The 24,323-nt window shown below is 42.1% G+C and overlaps 1 protein-coding gene across 4 annotated transcripts in view; it reads right to left on the bottom strand.

Annotated features, from left to right (window-relative positions):
* The window catches only part of RFX4 (regulatory factor X4), a 119,621-nt gene that overhangs the window by 2,478 nt on the left and 92,820 nt on the right, over positions 1-24,323 (bottom strand). For all 4 annotated transcript variants that reach the window (XM_007670037.3, XM_007670038.4, XM_029079514.1 and 1 more), the window contains 2 exons: positions 14,005-14,167; positions 12,254-12,392 (listed from right to left, as the gene is read on the bottom strand). In XM_007670037.3, the coding sequence (XP_007668227.1) occupies positions 12,254-12,392; positions 14,005-14,167 (302 nt within the window). The remainder of the gene's footprint in view (positions 1-12,253; positions 12,393-14,004; positions 14,168-24,323) is intronic.

The following is a 24,323-nucleotide window of genomic DNA, read 5'->3' as shown; positions in this document are numbered from 1 at the left end:
TTCTTCAGCTGACTTTAACAATGAAATGAAGAGCCCAGGCAGAACTGAAGCGGAAGTGAATCGAGGGCTCAGAACACTATTATGGGGGGCTTTGTCTGCTGAGGAACGCAAACCCACAACATGTCCAGGAGGTATGCGAGGAGCAAAGAATGAATTACTGGGGGTGAATTCAGGATGGATAGGCAGATGATCTGGAAGAAAAAAGGAGAGTGACATCAACACGATAGGGGAGGACTATTGTGGAGGTGAGAGTGGCATGAGGAGGCTGCAGCAAAAGCAGGGGAAATAGGAAAAGAAGAGATCGGTTATTTGGACAATAGAAGGCTCTCTAAAGTGGCTCTTTTCTATTCTTTGCTGCCAGGACAGCTGTGTAAATAAGCCCTTTCTAGTGCTGGCAGAGGGAAGGAAGCGCTGAAGCTATTGGTCTCCTTCAAGTATTCCCTGCCTTAGCTGCCAGTCAGTGCCAAAGACGATCGCCATTCTGGGTTAAGGCCCCCCGCTCTCCCAGCCTGGACGAGAGCCAGTCGGAGACAGTAGAGAGGACGGGGGCTAGAAAAAAGAATGTAGAGAAAAGTTTTCTGCTCTCCATCTGTCCTCGGTGACAGTTGGAAGGTGGAGCTTAGGGGGACTTGCAAGATGTCACCTGCTGCTAAGAGCCCCGACAGGCCACAGGCTAGAGAGCAGGGAGGAAGAGGAGTTTGACAATAAAGGCTCCCTACCGTTGAGGCAGCAGAAAGGGCTCCACCCCCAGTAAAAAAGTCCAAGAAAAGGAAAGCCAGCCAAGGGAGGGGATGTAGTCAGGACCGGCACTAACCGGAAAGGGGGACAGATTGTTCCGTGGCCAAGGCCGGGTGCTCCTAAGGGGATCTCGACACTGGCTTCCACTGACTTCTCCATGTGCGGAGAGTCTTATCCGACCCAGCAGGGTGGAACCCTCAGAGTATCAAAACAAGAGGAGAAGTTGAAGGTGGGTGATGGGTGGGAGCTGGGAGAGAAAATCCTGGGGTCTATTTCCCGGGCTGACTGTCAAGGAGCAAATGAAGTCTTTCCTCTAATCTCTAAACTAGATTGTAAATGCACTGAAAAGTCTTCCTCTATTCTTTAAACATTTATTCATGCATATATCCATCTCCTCAACTTCCCTTCCAAACCTTCTCCTCCACCTATCTTTCCCATCAATGGTTGAAAGCACCATCATCTTTCCTATCTCTGAAGCCTGAGATTAGGTATTATCCATGACTTCGCCCTATTTTTACTTTAAAATTCAGCCTACTGCTAGATCTCATTGGTTTTCCCTCCAGAACATTTCCCCAGCCTGTCCCTTCCTCTCATTCCAAATGTCCACAACCTTTGTTCAGGCACCAGTCATATCCCAACTCAACCTCGTTATCAGCCGCCTCACGGGTCTCCCTGTCTCCACCCTCTCCCCCTCTTCAGTCCCTATTTCACTCTGCTGACCGGATCATTTCCCTAAAACGTTCTGCTCACACCTCCCCATTCCTAGAAAACCTTCTTTAGTTAATCCTTTCTTTCTGCATCGAACAGGAACTCCTGATCACTGTCTCCAAGGAATTCCATTAGCAATCTCTCTCTGACTTCTCCACTCTCTTTTCCCACCACACACCAACTTGTACTCTTCGCTACTTTTGAGCTTACTCACTGGGCCTCATTTTCTTCTCTTCAGACTCTGACCCCTGGCTCACACCCTTCCTTCCTATTCTTATCCGTCGCTCTACACTCTCACCATCTTCAAAGCCCTTCTGAGATCAAATCAATCAACTGTATCAAATCGATCAACTATTTATTGAGAGCTTACTGTGTGCTGAGCATTGTACTATGTTTGGAAGAGTACAATATAACAGAGTCGGTAGACATGTTCCCGGTCCATCTCCTCCAGGAGGCCTTCCCGATTCCTTTTTCTTCTCCCCAGGTCACATTCTTCCACCTCAGCACCAATTATGTACTTATGCACCCAAAGCAAGGCTGCACCTATTGACTTATATACGCTCTGGTTGAGGCACTTATTCATCTACCCATGCAGTTTTACTTTCTCTTTTGCTTTCTCTAAATTATTTTGGGTCTGTTCTCTCCCCCAACTAGACTATCAGCTACTTGAGGGCAGGTCTTCTAACTTCAGTGTATTTATGAACCACTTAGTACAGTGCTCTGCACACTAGAGGTGGTCAATCAATCAACAGAATTGAGTGATTGATTGGAAAGAGATTGGATTTCTAGGTTCCATCTACCTCCATGTTCCCAGTATGTATAGCCACAGCCTTCAGTGTACTGACCACAAAGAGCAGGAGAACAGATGATCCCAAAAGGTTTATCTTCAAATTGGATCCTCTCTTTTTTTATGGTGTTTGCTAAGCACCTACTGTGGGCCAGACACCGTTCTAAACGCTGGGATAGGTACAAAGTAATCAGGTTGGACACAGTCCATGTCCCACAAGGGGCTCACAGTCGTAACCCTCTTTTTACAGACGAGGTAACTGAGGCCTAGAGAAGCGAAGCGACTTGTCCAAGGTTACACAGCAGAGAGGTGGCAAAGGCGGGATTAGAAGGCAGGTGCTTCTGACTCCCAGGCCCATGATCTATCCACTAGACCATGTTGCTTCTCGAGCGGTCTTTTGGGGTTAAAAGGTGAGGAGGAAAGGCGATTTATTTGCCTTTGACCTTGTGCGTATACATTTGCCTGGCACGGTAGGGAGTCAAGCTGTACCACAAGAGGGCAGGAAGTAAGTTGCTTTGGGGCCCGGTCAAATATCCGAGAAACAGCTGTGAGCATGGATGTGTCACAAGTATAAAAAGAATAATTGCTTGAAAATGACACAGGCTGGAAATATCTCCTACGTGACAATAAAAATTCTGTTATGGCTGAATCCAACACGGAAAGTTCTGTCCTGGTAGGTCAGCTAATTGCAAATGAGTCAGTGACTTCTTTTTCCCTCCAGTGAAGAGTCCATTGAAAGACAATATTTTTAAAGTACCCATTGGCCCCTGCCCGGCTATTAACTCAACCAATGAAACGCCTATTCAGGCTTGTTGGAGTGTCCGCAGCCAGGCCATCTGTGCGGATGCCTGACCATGCTGTCTGAATCACCTTTCACACTTTGCATCCGGTTTCATCAAGGGTCCTTAAGCACCCTGAACTCAAAACACTGGGGCCTAGAGATCTCTGCCAAGCATAAAGGCGATATTTGTTGGAGGGCTCTTGACAGGAAATTACCATTCTCTGGGTCAACTCCCACTTGCCTCGGCCACCGCTGTTAGAACTAGCCGAAATCCACAACCCCCATTTGAGTTGGTCGTTGGCGAGGGGGGTGGAGGGGGTATTCAACTGATTACGGCTCAGGCCCTTCTAGCAAACTTTAGGGTTAACTCAAGGTTTCTTGGGGCAGGGGGGACCTCTCTGAGAAAATGCTATTTTAAGAGCTTTTCCCCCCATTCCAAGGTCTTATTTCTTCCAGAGTTAAGATAGAGAATGAGTCTCTTATTCTTGCTCTTCGCCGAGCCAGTGGCTACTTGTGGGACAGAGGGCCACCTCATGACAAGGTAGATCTGTCAGCAATAAAACTTGTTTTCCTTATCAAGCCAGCTCTACTGCCATCCCACTTTCCACTACCACTTTTGAACCAAGAATAATAATAATAATAATTACATTATTATTATTATGGTACTTGTTAAACACTATAGGCCAAGCAATGTTCTAAGTTCTGGGGTGGATACAAGTTAATCAAATTAGACACAGTCCCTGTCCCACATTGGGCTCACATTCTTAATCCCCATTTTTTACAGATGAGGTAACTGAGGCACAGAGAAGCGATTTGCCCAAGGTCACCCAAGCAAACAAGTGGGGGAGCTGGGATTAGAACCCACAACTTTCTGGCTCCAATGTTTGCACTCTACCCACTTCACATGGTTGTTAGACTCCCTCAAAAGCCAGGTTTGCCTCAGGTAAGGCCTAAAAACCTTAGCTGAAGGAGGAACTACCAAGAGTTTTCAAAACAGAACGTGTTGCTCAGCTCTAAAGGGTTTTAGATCCCAGAGCGCAAGGGCTGTGCATTCCACCTCCACACCATGGGAACCTGATATTTAGCCCAGGGGCATTTTCCTGGATAGCATTTGCTAGATTGAAACTCGACTGGTTTCAGTCTAGTGTGGGAGCAATCGAAACAATACCTCTACATGATTTGGGGGCATGAGGTGAGAAGATGAGAGTTTTCAAGAAGTAACAGGTAATTTTAGGATGTCCGAGAATGGTCTAAGCTTCCTTCTCACCATTTCAAAGAAGATCGCCCTCCGCTTTGCTAGAAATGAATCTGCAATGGCATTTTTACTTTTTTGGTACCTTGGAACTTTTCCAGGAATAATCATGGCAATGATATTGACCTCTTTTTGTGTTTAGGCCATACACTCCTAGGGAACTCAAAAATCAGTTGCAAATGCTGATAGTCAAATGCCTGTGAACTCAGATTCCAAGAAGCAATCTCCCCCACACCCTATTTTCCAGTTGGAGAAACTAAAGCACAGAGAGGAAAAGGGACCTCGCTTCAGATCACTCTGTGAGTCAGGCATTTCCTTTGGGAACATGGGTTTGTCTGCACTGAGGCTACTGAAAGGCAAGACACACCTTTCCTGATTCCAAAGGCAGGGAATGTTCATGAAATTATTATTATTCATTATTATTAATATGGTATATTAATAATTATGGTACTTATTAAGCACTTACTATTTACCAAACACTGTTCTAAGCACTGGGGTAGATACAAGTTAATCAGGTTGGACACAGTCCCTGGCCCACATGGGGCTCACACTCTTAATCCCTTTTTTTACAGATGAGGTAACTGAGGCCCAGAGAAGTGAAGCGACTTGCCCTAGGTCACACAGCAGACACATGGAGGAGCCGGAATTGCTGCTCCAATTACCATAAAACCATCCTGCACCTGGTTAAACCTGAATGTCATTGTTCCCATGGTGGCATGAGAGATTTAGAGGGGCATCCATTTCTTCCCCCTCTCCCTAGGATGACAATTTAAAAAGTACCCAAAAACTTCCTATAGGGGAAAGAGAAGAGAGAAGAAAAATACCATTGGGAGGATATGCTTTCAGTTCTGTCACTCGTTTTAAGCTTTCCACAGGCTGGCATTCTCCCAGGGCTGTCTCGGTGCTTTGTTTTGACATGTTTGACTCCAAACTTGCTAGGCAATGTTGAACCGCCAAGTTCATCATCACCTCAGGTATAACACCCCCTTTTCCCAAGAGTCTCAACATCTTTGGTTCTAACAGCTCCTCATGACGCAGTTAGAGACCTTTAATGAATGCCCTTGACAATGGTTTAATGGCATCAACCTTTTTCTTGTTTTGAGACTATACCCGGGTTCTCATTTGGCACTTTGATTAGAAAGGAAAACAAACAATGGTTAATCCCAAGAGATATCTCTGTTATGAACACCTTTTCTCGGTTTGTTTTCCTCAGCTGAGCATTGTGTGAGCCCAAAAATATGACAGAGTTAGAGAAGCTGTGAGTGGTCACACACATGCTAACAGAGAATTATCGTCCTTGGACAACATGCCTCATTATGCAGAAAAGAAAATCTCCCAATGAAACTTAGGCACTTAATGAATGTAGATGTTTGACATTTGATGCTTCCCAAAATCTATATGGTAACAAGTTATAAACACCTTTTAAGAGATCATGTAGAGAAAGAATGATGCCACTCTAAGTTAAAAAAAAATCACCCAAGACAGCTCAATGTCTTTTTTAAAGATTGTCTAATATTTTACACTTTTCTGTTTATGGGATCGGATGCCACCTGTTGCATATCAAAACCCACTTACTTCAAAGCCATATTTAGAGAGCCGAGTCCCGAGAATTGTATCTGAAATAGATCTAAGAATAGCCAGTGATTCTGAGAATTCCCAGTACTGCTTTTCCAGGAAATTCCATTAGAGGGCAATGGATTTTAAAAATAGAAGTAGTCATATATAATATATACATATGTAGGTATATATATAGTACATAAATAGAAATATATATATAAACAAACCTGAGACATGAACTTACTAATAGTGCAATAGGATGAAAGACAAATATACCCCCAAATTTACAGTTATGAACATAAGGTCTGGGGAGCAATAATAGGTGGTGCGATGACGATAGCCGAGGGGCAAGCCAGGGAGGCTTCATGGAGGAGATGATATATGGAAGGGTCGTTAACAAGAAGGGGAAGATCATGGTTCGGGGAAAGTATAGTGGGAAGGACATCCCAGACTGGTGGGTGAGAGGGGGGAGGTGGGGGAAGGGGGAATGCAGGAATCAGGGGCTCACAGGTGGGAGAAGCAAGTGGGATATGGGGAGAGTGGTTTGAGCTGACTGGGAGACTTGATCTGGAGGGATCAACTGATGGGGAATTTTGATCTGATGGTCATGAGTTTAAGTTAGGTGTGAGTGATGATTGAGAGTCCCTGAAGACTTTTCCAAGGGGAAATGATGCAATCTGATTGTCATCCCAGGAAAATGATTCATGGTACATCAAGTACGATGAAATGGAGAGGAGAAGGAAGGCAGATGGGAAGAGATGGGGGTGGAGGGGAAGGAACCAATCCCCCTAGCCTGTAAACTCATTGTGGGCAGGGAATGTGTTTGTTTATTGTTATGTTGTACCCTCCCAAGTGCTTAATACAGTGTTCTGCACACAGTAAGTGCTCCGTAAATACGATTGAATGAATGACTGAACCAAGAAGGTTTCCACAGGTATTTTCACACACAGATAGTACTCCTTGTCAGCTGTGTCATCTTTAAATGTGGACGTGTAGATAAGCCTTAAAAACTGTAATCACCAGGTAGCTATATTCTGGTCTGGTTTGTCTGCTGTGTGGCCTCGGGCAAGTCACTTCACTTCTCTGGGCCTCAGTTACCTCATCTATAAAATGGGAATTGTAGCTGGGAGCCCCATGTGGAAGAGGGACTGTGTCCAATCTGCTTTGCTCCTTTCCACCCCAGCGTTCAGTACAGTGCCAGGCACACAGGAAGTGCTTAACAAATACAACAATTATTAGTACTAGATCAAGATGCAGAAAAGACTTTGTATCCTGCACTCGGCTTGTGCCAAAAAGGCAAAAGGGGCGACCCCGTCACCAGAAGGCTCTTAGCAGTCAGTTGAAGGGCTTCCCCTTTCACCCAAGAGCTCCGTGTCGGGTGGGTCGGGGGGAAGCACCTTCTGAAACTCTGTCCTCGCAGCCTGATCAATGGGTGCTCTTCCTATTTTTAAACACCCTCTCCAGAAACATTATTAGCTCAGCCTGGAACGGTCCTCTTCCCCTCTGCTGGGCCCGAGACTCTGAGAAATAGGAGGAGAGAGTCGGGACTCCTTCAACCCTGATTTCTCCCCCTTGGAACTGGCCTTAGTATAGGCATCAACGCTCCTGGCTCTGAGGGGGATAGAGCTCGATCCGGACTCCCGTCAGCTGTGGTCCTGCAGGGCTGAGGCTGGTCTTTAGCACTAGAGATGCCTCTGCTAGTTCAGTGACCTCTCCTACCTCACAGAACTTCCCCATCGTATCTATCAGCATCTCCAATTCCTTCCATTTAGGGAGGAGGCAAGAGTGAGCCGAGAAAACCGCATGGCCTACTGGATAAATCACGGGCTGGGGAATGAGAAGGACCTGGGTTCTAATCCCATTTTCTCCACTTAATAATAATAATAATGATAATGTTGGTATTTGTTAAGCACTTACTACGTGCCAAGCACTGTTCTAAGCACTGGGGTACATACAAGGTAATCAGGTTGTCCCACGTAGGGTTCACAGTCTTCATCCCCATTTTACAGATAAGGTAACTGAGGCACAGAGAAGCTAAGTGACTTGCCCAAGGTCACACAGCTGACAAGCAGCGAAGCCGGGATTAGAACTCATGACCTCTGACTCCCAAGCCCGGGCTCCTTCCACTGAGCCAAGCTGCTACTGAGCCACGCTGAGCACACTTGTCTGCTGTGTGACCTTGGGCAAGTCACTTCACTTCTCTAGGTCTCAGTTACTTCATCTGTATAATGGGGAATGAGACTGTGAGCCACATGTGGGACAGGGACTGTGTCCAACCTGATTAGCTTATATCTAACAGTGCTTGACACATAGTAAGCGCTTAACAAATGATGTTGTTATTGTTATTAGAAAGTGTTTCTCTTTTCATACTTGTCAAAGTAATGATTATGTTTTCCATTGCTGGCTGGAAAGACATCTGTCTGGCAACTAGGTCTGTTGATCCCTATAGCTACGGGTTCAGATGAAGAGCTCCCTGAGAGAACCTGCTTATTACTAATAAACAATGTCAGAGGGTTTTAGGCAAATTATAACTCCACCAAGCCAAGAAGATGTGAAAGATACAACCTATATCTTCATAAAAGTCGCACAAGAACATACTGTTTCATGTGATCTAGTTTTGTAACCCTCTTCTTTACTGGGGACCAATGAACCTTTCCATCACCTCATTAGACCCAAAGCAGAGAATAAACCAGAAACTTTTATTTGAGGGTATTGTTACAGGCAGGGAACATTAGCAAATTCTGTTATATTGTACTCTGTCAAGGGCTTAGTACAGAGCTCTGCACATAGTAAGCACTCAATCAATAAGACTAGTTGATTGCATTAAGAAAAAAGGTTTACAGGACTAAGAGAGAACAGCTTTCCCTCCCACAATATACACTTGAACAATATGCCAACAAACTTAAAAACCTAAATTTGATTAAATGGCACATTAACATTCTCCAAGAAATGTTTTATATGTTATTTAAGCACTTACTATGTGCCAGACACTATACTGAGCACTGGTATAGATACAAGATAATCGGGTTGGACATAGCCTATGGCCCACATAGGGCTTACAGTCTTAATCTCCATTTTACGGATGAGGTACCTGAGGTACAGAAAAGTGAAGCGACTTGCCCAAGGTCACACAGCAGATAAGTGGCAGAGCAGGATTAGAACTCAGGTCCTTCTGACTCCCAGGGATGTACTCTATCCACTAAGCTTCTTATGGTGTAGTCTGTCCTTTTAAGTGCGAAATTTGCATGTTAATAGGATTTTGTTTGTTCGGGTTAAGTTCAGCATTAAAATTCCTTTCCAATTTACAGGGTGTGTAAAAGAAAAAAATCTCTTAGAGAACATGCCGTGTTCAAGCTGAGCTTGCTTTCCTGTAAAATATAGTCACTTGGAGACACCTATTCAATTTATTTTGCGCTATGAAATTCACTAGATGAAACCAAAAGGTCTATCTCTATATTTCAATTCTAGGGGGCAAAGGCAAAGATTTTTTAAAAAAAATTACTGAACTAGTCATATGATTTCTGTTTCTTTTAAATTTTTACATCTCTGTTTCCAAGGGCAAATCTCAGTTTGTCATGTTTCTTGATGCTTTATCATGGCCTTAAATATTAACATATCAATGGTACAAAAAGTCTTATTTCTTATAAGAATGCATGCAATTTTTAAAGCTAAACAATAGCCAAGCAGGCTCTTATGAAACTTCAGATACATTTCCAGATTGTTTTTGATGGAGTATGGTTCTATCTTTCTGATGCTTTTTAATAAAATGGGGGAAAACCTTTTCAAAAACAATGAAGTCCTCCCCTTACTGAGCATGCTTTTATTGAAAAATGAGTAAAAATGCCTTTTCCAAAACTGAATTGACTAATCCACTAGTTATCCCTATCGATTTTCAAACTACTATTGTAAACATCTAACTTGCAACACCAACTAAACTCTGCTTTGGAACCATCTTTTACACAAAGACATTCCAAAACATATTAAAGTGAATGTAGAAAACATACCAGGAGTGATCAATCCTTACAAGAATCTCAAAGGATGATACATTTTTGGCCAAACTTTCAAAAGGGCACCAAGCCAGCCCAGAATTCCCATTGCCCAAATTCAGACATTTAACTGTTTGGAGATGTGTAACTACTATAGACTTAACTAATGTTGCCAAAAGTCTGAATTTTTCATGCGCTATAGCTTGAGTTTCTCAAAGTGGAAGAGGTCTGGAGTGAGCAAAATGGAGTCCCTCTTTAATTTAAAAATGTGACACATCCAGAGAGATCGGAAAGCAATTATCTCCTACTGAGCAAGAACCACTGCAAAAAATGATCCCTATACAAATCCATATTTGGTTAGATTCTAAGTTTTCAAAGTCGCTTAAAGATAAAAATTAAAATTAACAAGAAGCTCATTTTAGGTGCCCACAGGGGGTAAGGGTTTATTTGTTTGCTCTCACTGCAAAAGATTCTAGTGTATATGAACAAATGCAGGCGAAAACAATACGACAAACTGCAGGTGCTGAGCACTTCTGAAATTAATTGGAACCAAAAAAACGAGTGTGGTACCCATAGTCCTGATTATCTCAAATTCAGCATGCTAAGAAAACGAAGGAATTTAAGGGAACTGAGTAAATGGTGAAGAGGGGCAAAACTCAACAGGAACGTACTACAATGCCTCCATTTAGCACACAGAGACAAAGATACGGGCAGCACCAAAGCTGAATGGCATTCTTCTAGCAATAGGGATTAGAGGTAAGAGGTAGGAATTTTACTAACATACCGGGGATAAAAGAGGCTCAAGAGAAAATGAGAATGCCGGAAAACAAGGAGGAGGAGGAGGAGGCGGGTGAAATTAATGAGGATTCAACGGCAGTGGTAATGAACCGACTCTAGCCTAGAGCAGTACCTGGCTCCCAATCAAGAGCTCGAGAAGGCATGCGCCCTCAGGTACGGAAGGAACGGTAACGGAACGGAACAACCCGAAATGTAAGGTGGATGTCCAAAAAGATGTCGTGGAAGGAGGCGGTGGTAAATCACTTCCATATTTTACCAAGAATAATAATGTTGGTATTTGTTAAGCGCTTACTATGTGCCAAGCACTGTTCTAAGCGCTGGGGTAGACACAAGGGAATCAGGTTGTCCCACGTGGGGCTCACAGTCTTAATCCCCATTTTACAGATGAGGTAACTGAGGCACTGAGAAGTTAAGTGACTTGCCCAGAGTCACACAGCTGACAAGTGGCCGAGCCGGGATTCGAACCCATGACCTCTGACTCCAAAGCCCGTGCTCTTTCCACTGAGCCACTCTGCTTCTCCAAGAAAACTCGATGGATCCACTACCAGAACAATTGCAGATGGAGGTGGGGTGTTCTGGGAGAGATGTGTCTATGGCATCGCTGGGGGTCGGACACGACTCGATGGCATAAGAAGACAACAACACAACCAAAGGAATTCCTGGATTGTGTGAAAGCCTCTCAATGGCAGAGAGAGAAGTTCAGTCTCTGGGGACCTTCGTGGGTGTCATTCTGGCCATAGCCGTGTGTTTTGAGTTGCACTGAACAACCTTGGGTTTACTTCTCATCTCCATCTTCCCTATGTGGGTCTAAGGAAGTTGATAAATTGGAGAAAAAATGTTTTACCTAGCAGACAAACAATGTGGGTCTTTGAGTTACCCACTGAGACAGGTGCTTCAGGGATTTCTTAGACAAGCAAATCCATGGGGGGAAATTTTTTTTTGGAAAGAAAATCCTACCAAAGACCATTTATTGTTAATTAATATGCTTTGGTACAAGCCCCTTTGAAACAGCCTAAGGAATACCATGGAACCATACATAAGATAATTAGCTTGTATGTATCCAACCACTTAGAAGAGTGTTTGACATATAGTAAGCGCTTAGCAAATACCATAAACCAAAACAGCAATCCTCAGTGTTCAAAGGTCAGATTGTCTGAGGGGTCACTTCCAAGTTCAAATGGAATTAGATTGGTGAGGGTCCTGGAATGAGGGTTATCCATCAAATGCATTTATTAAGCACTTACTATGTGCTGTACTAAGAAAGCATTTGAAAGAGTACAATATACTAGAGTTGGTAGTCACATTCCCTGCCCATAATGAGCTGGCAGGCTAAAGGGCTAGACTTTGGAAATTCCCCCCTCTCACCTCAATGTCTTAAATGGGAAGGGGATGTGAGAAAGGGGGAAAAGGAGAGAGTAGAGGTTGTCAATGTACCCTCATCTCCTTGGTATAGACCCTCTCAACTGCTTTTTCATTTTAAGTTCCTCACCCACTGGTCAGTACCAAAAAATAGCTCCAAGATGGCATGCAGCTCTCCTTCCCAAAGTAGATCCTGCCTAGTCCCCTGGGGGTCGAAATGCCTGTGTCAAAGATGTTCTACACCGTCACCAAACCGGCAGCTTCGGCAAGAAGGAAAACAAAGTTACCTGGGAGGAACTCCTGTGGTAAGGTGAGTAATGAAGTGGTCCAGAAATCGCAGTGTCATGGGGGAGAGATGGATACTGACTCTGCATCGGATGAGGGTGCTGGTTGCTATAGCTACCATAGTTGTAGCTTCCTGTATATCTAAAAACACATCAAACATTTCAACACTGTTAAGAATCACTTCTCGGCATATCTGTTATTTTAAAATCTTATATGCTGCCACTGGATATTTCCTTTTCCTGTGGGAGACCTTCTCACAGGTGAAAACTCACTGTAGATTAAATGAGCCATCTGAACAGGTGCTGCCCAATGTAGAGTACCAGAAAATGGGGGAACTGCAATCAATCAATCTATCAGTGGTGCGTATTGAGTGTTTACTATGTGCAGAGCACTGCACTAAGTGTTTTGGGAGAGTACAATAGAACAGAATTAGCAGATACGTTCTCTGCCCAGAAGGAGCTTACAGTTTAGAGGAGAGACAGATGTTAATATAAATAAGTGATTTGGATTACAAAATTTAAAGATAGGTACATAAGTGCTGTGGGGCTGGGGTGGTGCGAATATCAAATGCCCAGAGTTCACAGATCCATCTGCAGTTACCAGAAATTTATGGCCCCCAGAGCTCTAGCATATCTTCCGAGCTCTGCAGAAGCAAAGGTTCTGCAAGCACAACTGGCTCCAGAGATGTACTTTCTGAAATACATTATAAATGGGAAAACCTCACAGTTTCCATTCATTAAGAAACAACTACATAACTTGTTGGGTTGTTTCTTAATACTCAATGAACATTCGTTGAAATTTAGCCTTAGGAAATAGTTCTGGATGGCTGAGGCTCCATTCAGGCAGCCGAAGGACTGTGGTCTTTCTCAGAAAGATGAAGGGGGAGAGGAGAAATCTGAGAAAAAGATGGCGATAGAGGAAAGGAAAGGGAAAGAGGATGAGGAGGGAAAGGAGGGAAAGGAGGGAAAGGAGGGAAAGGAGGAGGAGGAGAAGAGAAAAAGAAAAGGGAAATGAGGAAGGAAAGATAAAGGAAGGGAAGGGGAAGAAGGAATGGGGAAAGGCAATTATATCTGGAGCAATGTCATCTTCAGTTTTGTTTTGTTCATGAACACTCAGGGTAAGATACATGTCTCAAAGGCTCAGTGAATCCCAGCCTGTTGCTAATGAGGATGCTAAGTTACTGATTCTCAGTCCTCAGTTCATTTCTCTGTGCTGTGTCAGACACATAGTGCTGGAAAGGGCTAGGGAGGTCATCTAGTAGTTCAAGCCCCTCCACTTTCAAGCACCAAAATCATCCCATATAGCTTATATGTCAGAAGGTCATCGATTAGGTGAGATGATTGCTGACTCTTCTTTAAACTTGGGCACAAAAGATTCAAGAAACCAGGTTTATAAGTCCTCTCCTTAGGAACCCAGACTACAGTTCCCCTCTGTCTCCCCCAGCGCTTAGAACAGTGCTCGGCACATAGTTAAGCGCTTAACAAATACCCACATTATTATTACAGTTTATTGTTGTATCGCACTTTCCCAAGCGCTTAGTACAGTGCTCTGCACACGGTAAGCACTCAATACAATTTGAATGATTGAAGATTGAATTCAAAGGGCATAAAGACCAAGATGGATTGAAAAGTCTTAGGTGCCCAATGAGAAACTCTCAACAAGATATATTGGCTTTTTCCTTTGAGAAAATGAATAGTGAAGAAAAATGGGTTCTCAAAATATCCTAGACAACACCCTAGAAGGGGTAGCTTACCCATGATCTTCTCTATGGGGGTAAACAGGTATTCTGTGTGTGACGGACGAAGAAGGCACATGAGTACTCCTCATACAGGGCAGTTGTTGGGAGTTTTCAGCTGGTGAGCCAGCAGCTGTAGTTACTGTGTAGGTCAGGGACCACGTGTAGGACTGCATTGCACCTGCCAAGGCAAATCAACACTGTGTTTATCTCCCCAGTCACGCCGGGACCCGCAAAATAATTTCCTGTCCCGATACCCAGGGAAGGAGTGAGAAAGGGCTTCCCAACCGAATCTTAAGGCTATCGGCTACAAGAGGGAACATATAATAGACACCTCCGCTCCTCTCACCCAGAGGAACGAAACCCTGCAGTGGCCATGTGCCTAAGGCCTAAAAAGCTCACTTCGAGCAGCCGGAACACGTGACCTAATAGACTTGGTAGGCACCAGACACTTAAGAACAGTATTTGATCATGACTGAATAGCTGAGAGCAGATCTTATAATAATAATAGTAATAATAATCGCAACTGTGGTTGTTAAGCACTTACTATTTCAATCAATCAGTGGCACTTATTGAGTACTGGTTGCGTTCAGCGTTCAGAGTACTAAGTCCTTGGGAGAGTACGATTCAACAGAGTTGGTAGATACGTTCCCTGCTCACAAGGAGCTTACAGTCTAGATGGGGGTTATTTATTTGTAAAAAAATATTTATAAAATATTTCTTTAACATTTTAAAAAAAATTTATTTATAAAAGTAAATAAATTTCAGATATGTGCATACATTCAGTGGGGAGAATATCTAGTGCTTAGAGGGTACAGCTCTAAGTGAAAAGGCGATGTGGAAAGAAGAGGGAATAGGGAAAAAGAGGGCTTTGTTGTGGGTAAGCCAAGCACAGTGTGTGTTTAGGGAAGATAGAAGATAATCAGGTTGGACACGGTCCCTGCCCCACTTGGGACTCACATTCTAAGAGGGGAGGGCTAAGAACAGATATTTAAACTCCATTTTACAGATGAGGAAATTGGGCCACAGATAAGTGAATTGCCCAAGGTCACACAGCAGGCAGGTGGCAGATCTGGAATTAGAAACCACTTCCCCTGACTCCCAAGCTGGTGCTCTTTCCACTAGGCCACGCTGCATCTAAAAATGCAATAGCTATTTGCTTGGTTTGATTGCTTGGTTCGTGTACCCAGGGAGAGCTACAAACATCTAGAATTAAACAGAAAATGAAGTTTCTGCCAATAAAGCACCTACAACTTTAAGGAGATAAGATGGACACCACATAGCACTGGATTTTAGAACAGAATTATTAAAACAGATTTATGTGACAACTCCATTGCTAACAACATTCTAAATAGAACACTGTCTTCCTCAAGTAACCTTTAAGTTCTTTATAGTCATTTCCTTATTATTTTCACCATATTCAAGAAAGACTTAGAAGCAGAACACATAAACCCCAGTATTGAGGCTGGAAAACTTGAAGAAGTCATAAGTGATTTCCAAAGTCAACCTGGAGACAGAATTAGAACACAGGCTACTTTTCCTCTCAAACAATTGCAGAAATGTTGCATTCCTGCCCACTAATTATGCTGAAGATTGGTGAAGCACATTGAGAAGCACTTCACTTTAAAGTTTCAATCAAGGACTACAGAAAGAGAACCTAAGAGTGGATACCACCTCAAAGTACATTCATCTACGCATTCCTGGGTTTGAGCATTCAACTTCGCCGTTACGGAGAGCTACAGGTCTTAGGAGCAGGATGCTGACGGAAAAGTAGTGATAGGAATCGAAAGGGAATGCAGAGGTACAAAGTTGAAACTATATTATTTTAACTATCTGATATAAACTGGTTCAGTGGCCCTTGTTAGAAAACATTTTACCTGGGGAAGTTGTTTTCAGTATCATATGTGAAACTACTTTACCTGGAGAAAGAAAATTACATAATTTCAGTTGCTCCTGATTGTTGCCAAGCGAGGTACACCACATCAATAAAAATAAGCAAAAAATAATAATTCGAATAAGAGGAGCACATCAGAGACAAGTGTAGGCCAATTTACTCGCTGTGCTTTTATCAGCATGACTGAACAGACGGCCTCACTGGGTCACTGTGATTGGATTCACAATCAGGTTCAAACACATGCCCACAACAGCCGGAATTCACAGGTTCAATGATAAATTATGAACTACAACAGCAGTGTGAACTGTACATTGCTACTGAGTAAAGAGACCATGTTGAAACAGAGCTATTGACAATTTCACACTGAAGACTTAAAAGAGGAAATTCTGGCTAGTGATTAAACCTCAGAAACGGGAATTTCCAAAATCAAGCATAAATCAGGAAGAAACTAGTTTAGGTGAAAAGTTTGAGAATGAAAGAACAGAGAAATTTCGTGGAGCTATTTAAATAATACTTGCTTGAAGTCTCAGATTAGATGGCTCACTTTATAAAAATGACAGCATTTTTAAAAATTAGAAAATATACAAATCTTATTAAAGTAGCTGCCGATTTTAAATGGGCATAATCTCAAATATAATAATAATGATGGTATTTGTTAAGCACTTACCATATGTTAGGTACTGTACTAAGTGCTGGGGTAGATACAAGCAAATCCAGTTGGGCACAGTCCCTGTCACATGTGAGGCTAACAGTCTCAATCCCCATTTTACAGATGAGGTAATTGAGGCACAGAGAAGTGAAGTCACTTTCCCAAGGTCACATTGCAGACAAGTGGTGAAGCCAGGATTAGAAAACATGACCTTCTGACTCCAAGGCTCGTGATCTATCCACTTGGCCATAGCTTTTGAGTGAGAGAATCAAGGAGAAGGCTTATTTATGTAAGAAATAATAATAACTGTTGTATTGTTAAGTGCTTATTATGTGTCAAGTACTGTGTTAAATGCAGGGGTAGACTCGAGATAATAAAATCAGACAAAGTCCCTGTCCCACATGGCTCACAGACTAAGTGAGAGGGAGCACAGGTATTTAAATCTCCATTTTTCAGATGAGGAAACTGAGGCCCAGAGAAGCTAAGTGATTTACCCATGGGTCATCCAGCAGGTAAGCGAGGGAGCTAGGATTAGAATCCAGGTCTCCAGGATCAGTATCCAGGTCTCCTGGCTACCCATTTTGGGCTCTAAAATCTAATACCTCCCGTTTTTCTTTTAAAAAAAAAATTAAAGCCCCGTAACAGTACGAAGGTCAGAAATTTATTAAGCTCGGAAAAATATATACACTCTGGGATTTGGAAGCACATATCATGTGTTTCAACAAAATGGAAAACAACTTTCTGTAGGAAAAGTATGACTGTTATAACAGAATTCAAGTTGGGAGTGAGAATTGTTGAACTATTAATCAACCGAAACAAAATAAATCAGCAATTCTTCAAATGTCCCATATCCAGACGAGCTGAAGGAGCGGTAACTCCTCCAGGGTTGAAGGGAGGACATGAGTTTTGCTGAAATTAGGATTTCTCTAAGGCAGTCACCCCTCAGAGGATGAAGAAGTGGCTACTTTTGGGAAGAAGAGGAGTGTCGGAAACAGATTACAGAACCAAGAGTAATTCCATCAAGCAGTAACAAGATACTAAGGACAATGGGATAATGGGTTCTAGGTCCAGGAGTGCAAACTGAACTTAACTAGGAAATGGTGTGAAAATTGCATTTTTAAAAATCAGTCCCTCTGAGTAAGCCTCAAATGACAACTACTGAAAAATTAAAAAGGAAATTAGTTGTGACAAATAATGACTTTCATAGATCCCAATTTCCTTGCCCCTGGTGGAAGAGGGGCAAAGAGACTGGGCTTACTGCCCATCCACTAGCTAGATTCACTAGCAGGAATTACGCTTCATGCTTTCCTGAATAGAGAGATTATTACAGATTCATGAATTTAAAAGAGTCATTTCCTCTCGGTTCTTACGCTCCAGGCCCTCCTTATAAAGGGAACGGATCAAGCTCCTGGATCAAAATACTCCAGGGTGAGGATGGGCTAGACCCATTGAGACTAAGTTTCTCCCAGAAATTTTGGAGGTTGATGAGACTCTACCAAAACACCAGGCAAACTCTTGCTGTTCTCCAGTGGTGCTCACTGAACAATGGAGGCACAATTTTAAAAGCTGTACCCAGGATCTGAATGCCCCTGGCCATGCCAATGCTTCCCCTTGAGAACTTGGAGCTAAAACCCTCCCCACCCCAGATGGAGATTTCTGATGGCCGTAGTCTGGTTTGGAAAAGAATTTCTCTTGCCCATTCTGAATTTTTTTTAAGCAGTCCCTCACCATAAGACCTTATGAGCCATCACTGTTGTTGACTGTCGTTAGGATGGTGATTATTACTTTCTCAATTAATCACTACTTGCCAAGCACTATATTATGCACTGAATTAAAAATGAGAAAATTGATTTAGACACAATTCCTGTCTCACAAGAGGTTTATCATCTAAATTGGGAAAGAAAAATACATGAAACAATAAAAATGTTTAATAACAATAAACTACATTGAATTATTGCCTATGGGCTGGATTTTACACTTGCTTCTCCTTTCCCTTAATTTTAACCTAACAGGTTAACAATGGAAATCAGGTCCAATTAAATGAATGAAAAGAACTGGAAAAGGCAGATTGTAATATGTGATATTGGCTCAGGGTTAGAAAGGTTATTCGTTTACTGTCTAATGTAGTTGCAGCCTGGGCTGGGCTGAACTGGAAGTGAGCTGAACAGATCCGGAAGTGTTCCCAAGACCTAGGTTCTAATCCCAGCTCTGCCACTTGTCTGCTGTGTGACCTTGGCCAAGTCACTTCACCTCTCTAGGCCTGAGTTCCCTCTTCTGGAAAATGGGGATTAAGACTGTGAGTCCCATGTGGGACAGAGACTGTGTCCAACCTGATTAGCTTGTATCTACCTCAGTGCTTAGAACAGACCTTGACACATAGGAAGCACTAACAAGTAACATCATTATTAGGCTCAGGCAATGCCATTACACATATGTAATAATAACGGTATTTGTTTAGCACTTACTATGTTGTCTGTCTGTCTCCCCCGATTAGACTGTAGGCCCGTCAAAGGGCAAAGACTGTCTCTATCTGTTACCGATTTGTACATTCCAAGCGCTTAGTACAGTGCTCTGCACATAGTAAGTGCTCAATAAATACTATTGAATGAATGAATGTGCCAACCACTGTTCTAAGCACTAGGCACCGTTCTAAACGCTAAGGATGGCACACGTGCGGTTTTCCCAGAGGGCTTCTGGGACCGCGGTTCCAACCGTCCACAGGAACAATCAAACATATGCAAAAAGGCTGTCAAAGCACGAAACGGCAGCTGCCATCCTTTTCCTCTGCCCCCAGCTTGAGATGGTTATAAAAAGGGAAGTTGTGGGTAGGATGGTCTACAGATGGCACTTGAGAACACTGGACACTCCTGTACTGATACAGAAACCTCAAACATATTCTTCGTCACAAACATGAGGTAGGTTACATATTATAGCAGCGGCATCGAGACAATCAATAAGTCAGTCAAACAAACAGTGGTATTTACGGAGCGCTTATGGTGCTCTTGGGAGAGTATAATAGAATAAGTAGGCACGATCCCCGCTCTCAAGGACCTTACCATCTGATGGGGGAGACAGACACTAAAATAAATAACAGGAAAGGGAAGCAATCGACTAGAAAGAATATGTACATAAGTTCTGTAAAGGTGGGATGATCATGAAAGTAAGTGCTCAGGGGTATGGATGGAAGTGCAGAGATGATGCAGAATGGAGGGAGACTGATGTAGGGAGATGAGAGTTAGTGGGGAAGGATTCCTGAGGGAGATATGATTCTAGTAGGGGAGAGGGTGGTGGTTTGTCAGATATGAATGGAGAAGGAGTTCCAGGCAGGAGGGAGGGTGTGGGCAAGGGGTCGATGGCAAGGATACCCAAAAAGGCTGTTGGTAGAAATCTGCATCAACTAATGATCCCGGAAACACAGCGTGGCCTAATGACCAGAACATGGGATGGGAGTCAGAGGATGTGGGTTCTAATCTTAGCTCCATCACTTTTCTGCTGGGTCACCTTGGGCAAGTCACTTAACTTCTCTGTGCCTCAGTCACCTCCTCCATAAAGTGGGGATTAAGACCGTGAGGATTAAGACCGTGAGCCCCATTTGGGACAGGGATTGTGTCCAACCTGGTAACCTTGTATCTACTTCGGCACTTAGAACAGTGCTTGGCTCATAATAAGTGCTTAACAAATACCGTAATTTTTATTATTATTGCTCCCAAGATTCAGAGCCATTTGGTTCCCCTCTCAGATCTCTGCAAACATGGTCACTGCTTCCAAGCCATGGGAATTGGTGACATGAGCCAAGATAGAGTGATGCTGGGCATTTAAAATAAAAAAATACTGTACATGGACACATCTGGTGCTGTATCAACACTAGACAGAGGACACAATTTTCCTGTATAAAATCAGAGAATGGACATTCTAGTGGTGAGTCATACAAGTTCAGATTCCCCTTGCAGCAAGCCCAGACCCATGTGGTTGGAATCCACAGACTGAGGTTGACCCTTATTCAGCTCTACAGTTTCAGTACCCGTTTTCAAGATGACTACATTTTTGGTCAAATCAGAATGAAATTCTTCAGAGAAGCAGTGTGGCTCAGTGGAAAGAGCCCAGGCTTGGGAGTCAGAGGTCCTGGGTTCGAATCCCGGCTCTGCCACTTGTCAACTGTGTGACTGTGGGCAAGTCACTTAATTTCTCTGTGCCTCAGTTACCTCATCTGTAAAATGGGGATTAACTGTGAGCCTCACGTGGGACAACCTGATTACCCTGTATCTACCCCAGAGCTTAGAAGAGTGCTCTGCACATAGTAAGCGCTTAACAAATACCAACATTGTTAATGAAATACTGCACTGGGTGAGACTCAATATACCAATAGCTCAATTGGAATGGAGTCAGAGCCCAGTTGTTCAATCTGAATAGGGGAGGCAAAAATTAATGTTATTTTGGGAGAAATATAAATTATGTTAGCATTCAGTATCTACCTGAGAAAATAAGTCAGTGTCAATGTTAAAAGCAGGTTTTTACAGCAGGCATGGAAGTTTTCTTCCTAAAATGTGAAGGCAACAAGCCTTACAGGTGGCAAAGGCAGTTAGTTATCCATTAGCAAGCATTTCCAGTTCAGAGGCCCTATAAATGAGCTGAGTGTTTTCTAATAACAATTCCATTTGCAAATGAGTACTCATGGGGCTTTAGTGACCATATATTCTTCAGTGTAGTCGCAATTTTGTGGCAATTTCAATAATCATTAATAGAGCTTTTGTAATTTGAAAAGAATAAGGGCTAATGACCTATTTTAAATCTTCTACAATTTAGGAGGACCATTTAAGAGAAAATCTTAGCTCAGTATGCCAGATGTTCTACTGATAGAGCCATTTATATGGGATTTACTTTTGTTTAAGTGGGCATCATATAAACTCAATGATTTAATTTGCTGCTTTTGTGTGTGGCCAGGAGTGAACTACAGGAAGTTTAAGATGCAAGTTTAATCGTTAACTTTTACTGCCACTGCTAGTAGTTGCAAAGTCTTAACGACCTTATAAAAATGGTAAATGCAAGGCCCTGGAACCTAAGGGTGACATAGCCAGAACAGAATAGGTGCTTTCCATTTCACTTCCACAACTTTAAAGGATGGTAAAGAATCACAGCCCTGTGTCATGTTAAGGAAACTGACAACGCCACAGACGAAGAGGAAAAAAAGATTCCTTTGTAGAAATGTAGAATTTGGAAATTTCACTTGAAAGGAACATTTCCCCAAAGGAAGGAATATATAGAAGACCCAAAGCCCAGATTTTCTTCCCGACCAACGGTTGAAATACAATCCAGGAAGAACTCTATTTCCAAACCATCTTGTACAAAAATGAAACAAATGCAGAACTTAAAAAAAAAAAACCCACCAAAATCTGATGAGATGACTGTGCTTGCATTTCAGCTCCTAAATGTTATCAAGTATAGTATTTTTTTGTTTTTTAGGTTGTGATTCTGTTTCTAAAGAAAGTAAATAATAATCATGGCTCTAAAACTGCATTACAGTATGTGTATCTGGATCCTAAACAGGTGCTGAAGTCGCTTGTTCAATATGCCATAGCTTTTTCCAAATAACACCTAATTTTAAAATATCAAATCTATAAAATAATTTTCAGAACACATTGGCTGTATAGAGGGTAAAGAATGGTCTATTTTTTATAGATGGAAAGTGTCCAAAAGAGAGCTTATATACCTTGGCAAATTCAGCTGGAGCCAAAGGAGGAGTCTTGAGCCCTGGCTTCAGAACTCATATCTCATCCATCAATTTCTCCATCTCATCATTTAACACTCACTTGACTTGATCATGTACACTCTTTCCCTTCACCTTAATGTCAGTCTCCAAAAGTAGCCACTCCATAATCTTTAGCTTCATTCAAACGTCTATTTAAGTTTCCACCAGCTAGAATGTGCTTATATGTGGGAAAAGAATCATAAATAAAATATCTTAAAAAGCAAGTAACACGTTCCTTCAACATTTAAGCAGGATCTTGATTCTGATTTCCAGTGCATTCAAGTTACTGGGAAGTTAAAAAAAAAAGACTGAAATAATGCCTAAAATCATCCATAATGTCTGAATATTTCCCAAGGGGTTCATTCTGAAATGGAGGTGGCATTAAGAATTGTTGTCCATGTTTGATCTGGATAACTTTGGGGAATGCTCTAAAATTCAGTTTAATTTAAAAATAAACTATTTATGAATATTAGTTGAGGGAAAATATATAGCATTACCTGTTATAAGATGAAGTTTTTAAATGAGCTCTAGAGATATTTGAGAAAAAGTCGACATACATCTAATCTTCAAAGATTACAATCAACTGAAAGAAGCTTCTCCACATTGAGATTTTTATCATCTTTTATGACTTCTGAACATGTTGTTCAGGAATCCATAAACCCATTTAGGATTACCCTATTTGCCTTACCTACCAAACCTGACAGACTTCTAGTGTCTGATTTTTAACGTACACCAAATGAAACTCAGGCAGATGTTCAGGAATTGGATGAGAATTATAAATAGATATAAAAACATTTCCTTCACGTTCCTTGCATCCCAATGCTTTATATCTACCTATTTTCTCACAGAAAAGCACTGCAATAAATATTTTAACTTCATGTTGCAATGAAAAATCTTATAATGAACTTTTGGACTTATAAGGAGAGCGGCATCCATTAATTCTGTTGTATTATGCCCTCCCAAGCACCTAGTACAGTGCTCTGCAAAAAAGCAATCAGTAAATACTATTTATTGATTCACTGAACAAGGGGCAACTATAAGCTGCTGATCCATTGATGGACCAATGCTTTAACCAATCTAACTTCCTATATTTATTATACTTTGCCATTTTCCAAAGATTTATCCTGAAAGAAACTGACTTTAGAAGAAAGAAACCAGAACAATAATGAAATGGCTCTGTCTTGTGGGGTATCTATATTCTAAATGAAGGCAAATTTCTTTAAGCGAACTAGTTCTTGGAAAAGAGCCTCACTATCCACAAATAATTAACAAGACTGAAATGTCCAAAACATAGAGCAAAACATAGGTAGTTTATATTGTGCCATCCCAATGCAAGAAATTAAAGACTAAATTTAAACATTATTAAATCCTCTTTCAAATTCCTCTTTTTCCATGATGGTTTCACCTCATTTCTCACTATTAAAGGTTCTTTTCCATTTGAAGTGGGGGTAGCAGAAAAACGGGAATAAATGTGAAATCTAACAGAAGTTATCACTCAGAGATGACCGTGAAACATTAAACCCTGTCAACAAGGTTTCAGAAAGTGCTAGAGAAGCAGAAATGGATGATAGGAGAAGTGGAAAAATAGAAATGTAAAAGGAGGATGCTAATCTAGAGAAGGAGAAATGACCTGTTTCAAATAATGCAATACATGTAGAGGAAAAAAAAGACTAATAAGCAGACCATGAAACCAAATAAACACACTGTAGAAGCAATGCTGCCTAGTGGATAGAGCATAGGTCTGGGAGTCAGAGTGTTCTAATCCTGGCTCTGCCACTTGTCTGCTCTGTGACCTTGGGCAAGTCACTTAACTTCTCTATGCCTGTTACCTCATTTGTAAAATGGGGATGAGACTGTGAGCCCCATATGGGATAAGGACTGTGTCCAACCTGATTAGCTTATATCTACCCCAGCATTTAGAACAGTGCTTAACACATAACAAGAGCTTAACAAATACCGTCATTATTATTACATGGACTGTGTTCAACCTAATTAACTTGTATCTATCTATCCCAGTGCTTAGTACTGTGCCTGGCACAGAGTAATCA

This window comes from Ornithorhynchus anatinus, chromosome 14, assembly GCF_004115215.2.
Source record: "Ornithorhynchus anatinus isolate Pmale09 chromosome 14, mOrnAna1.pri.v4, whole genome shotgun sequence".
Lineage (NCBI taxonomy): Eukaryota > Metazoa > Chordata > Mammalia > Monotremata > Ornithorhynchidae > Ornithorhynchus > Ornithorhynchus anatinus.
This window is presented reverse-complemented; position numbering and strand designations above follow the sequence as displayed.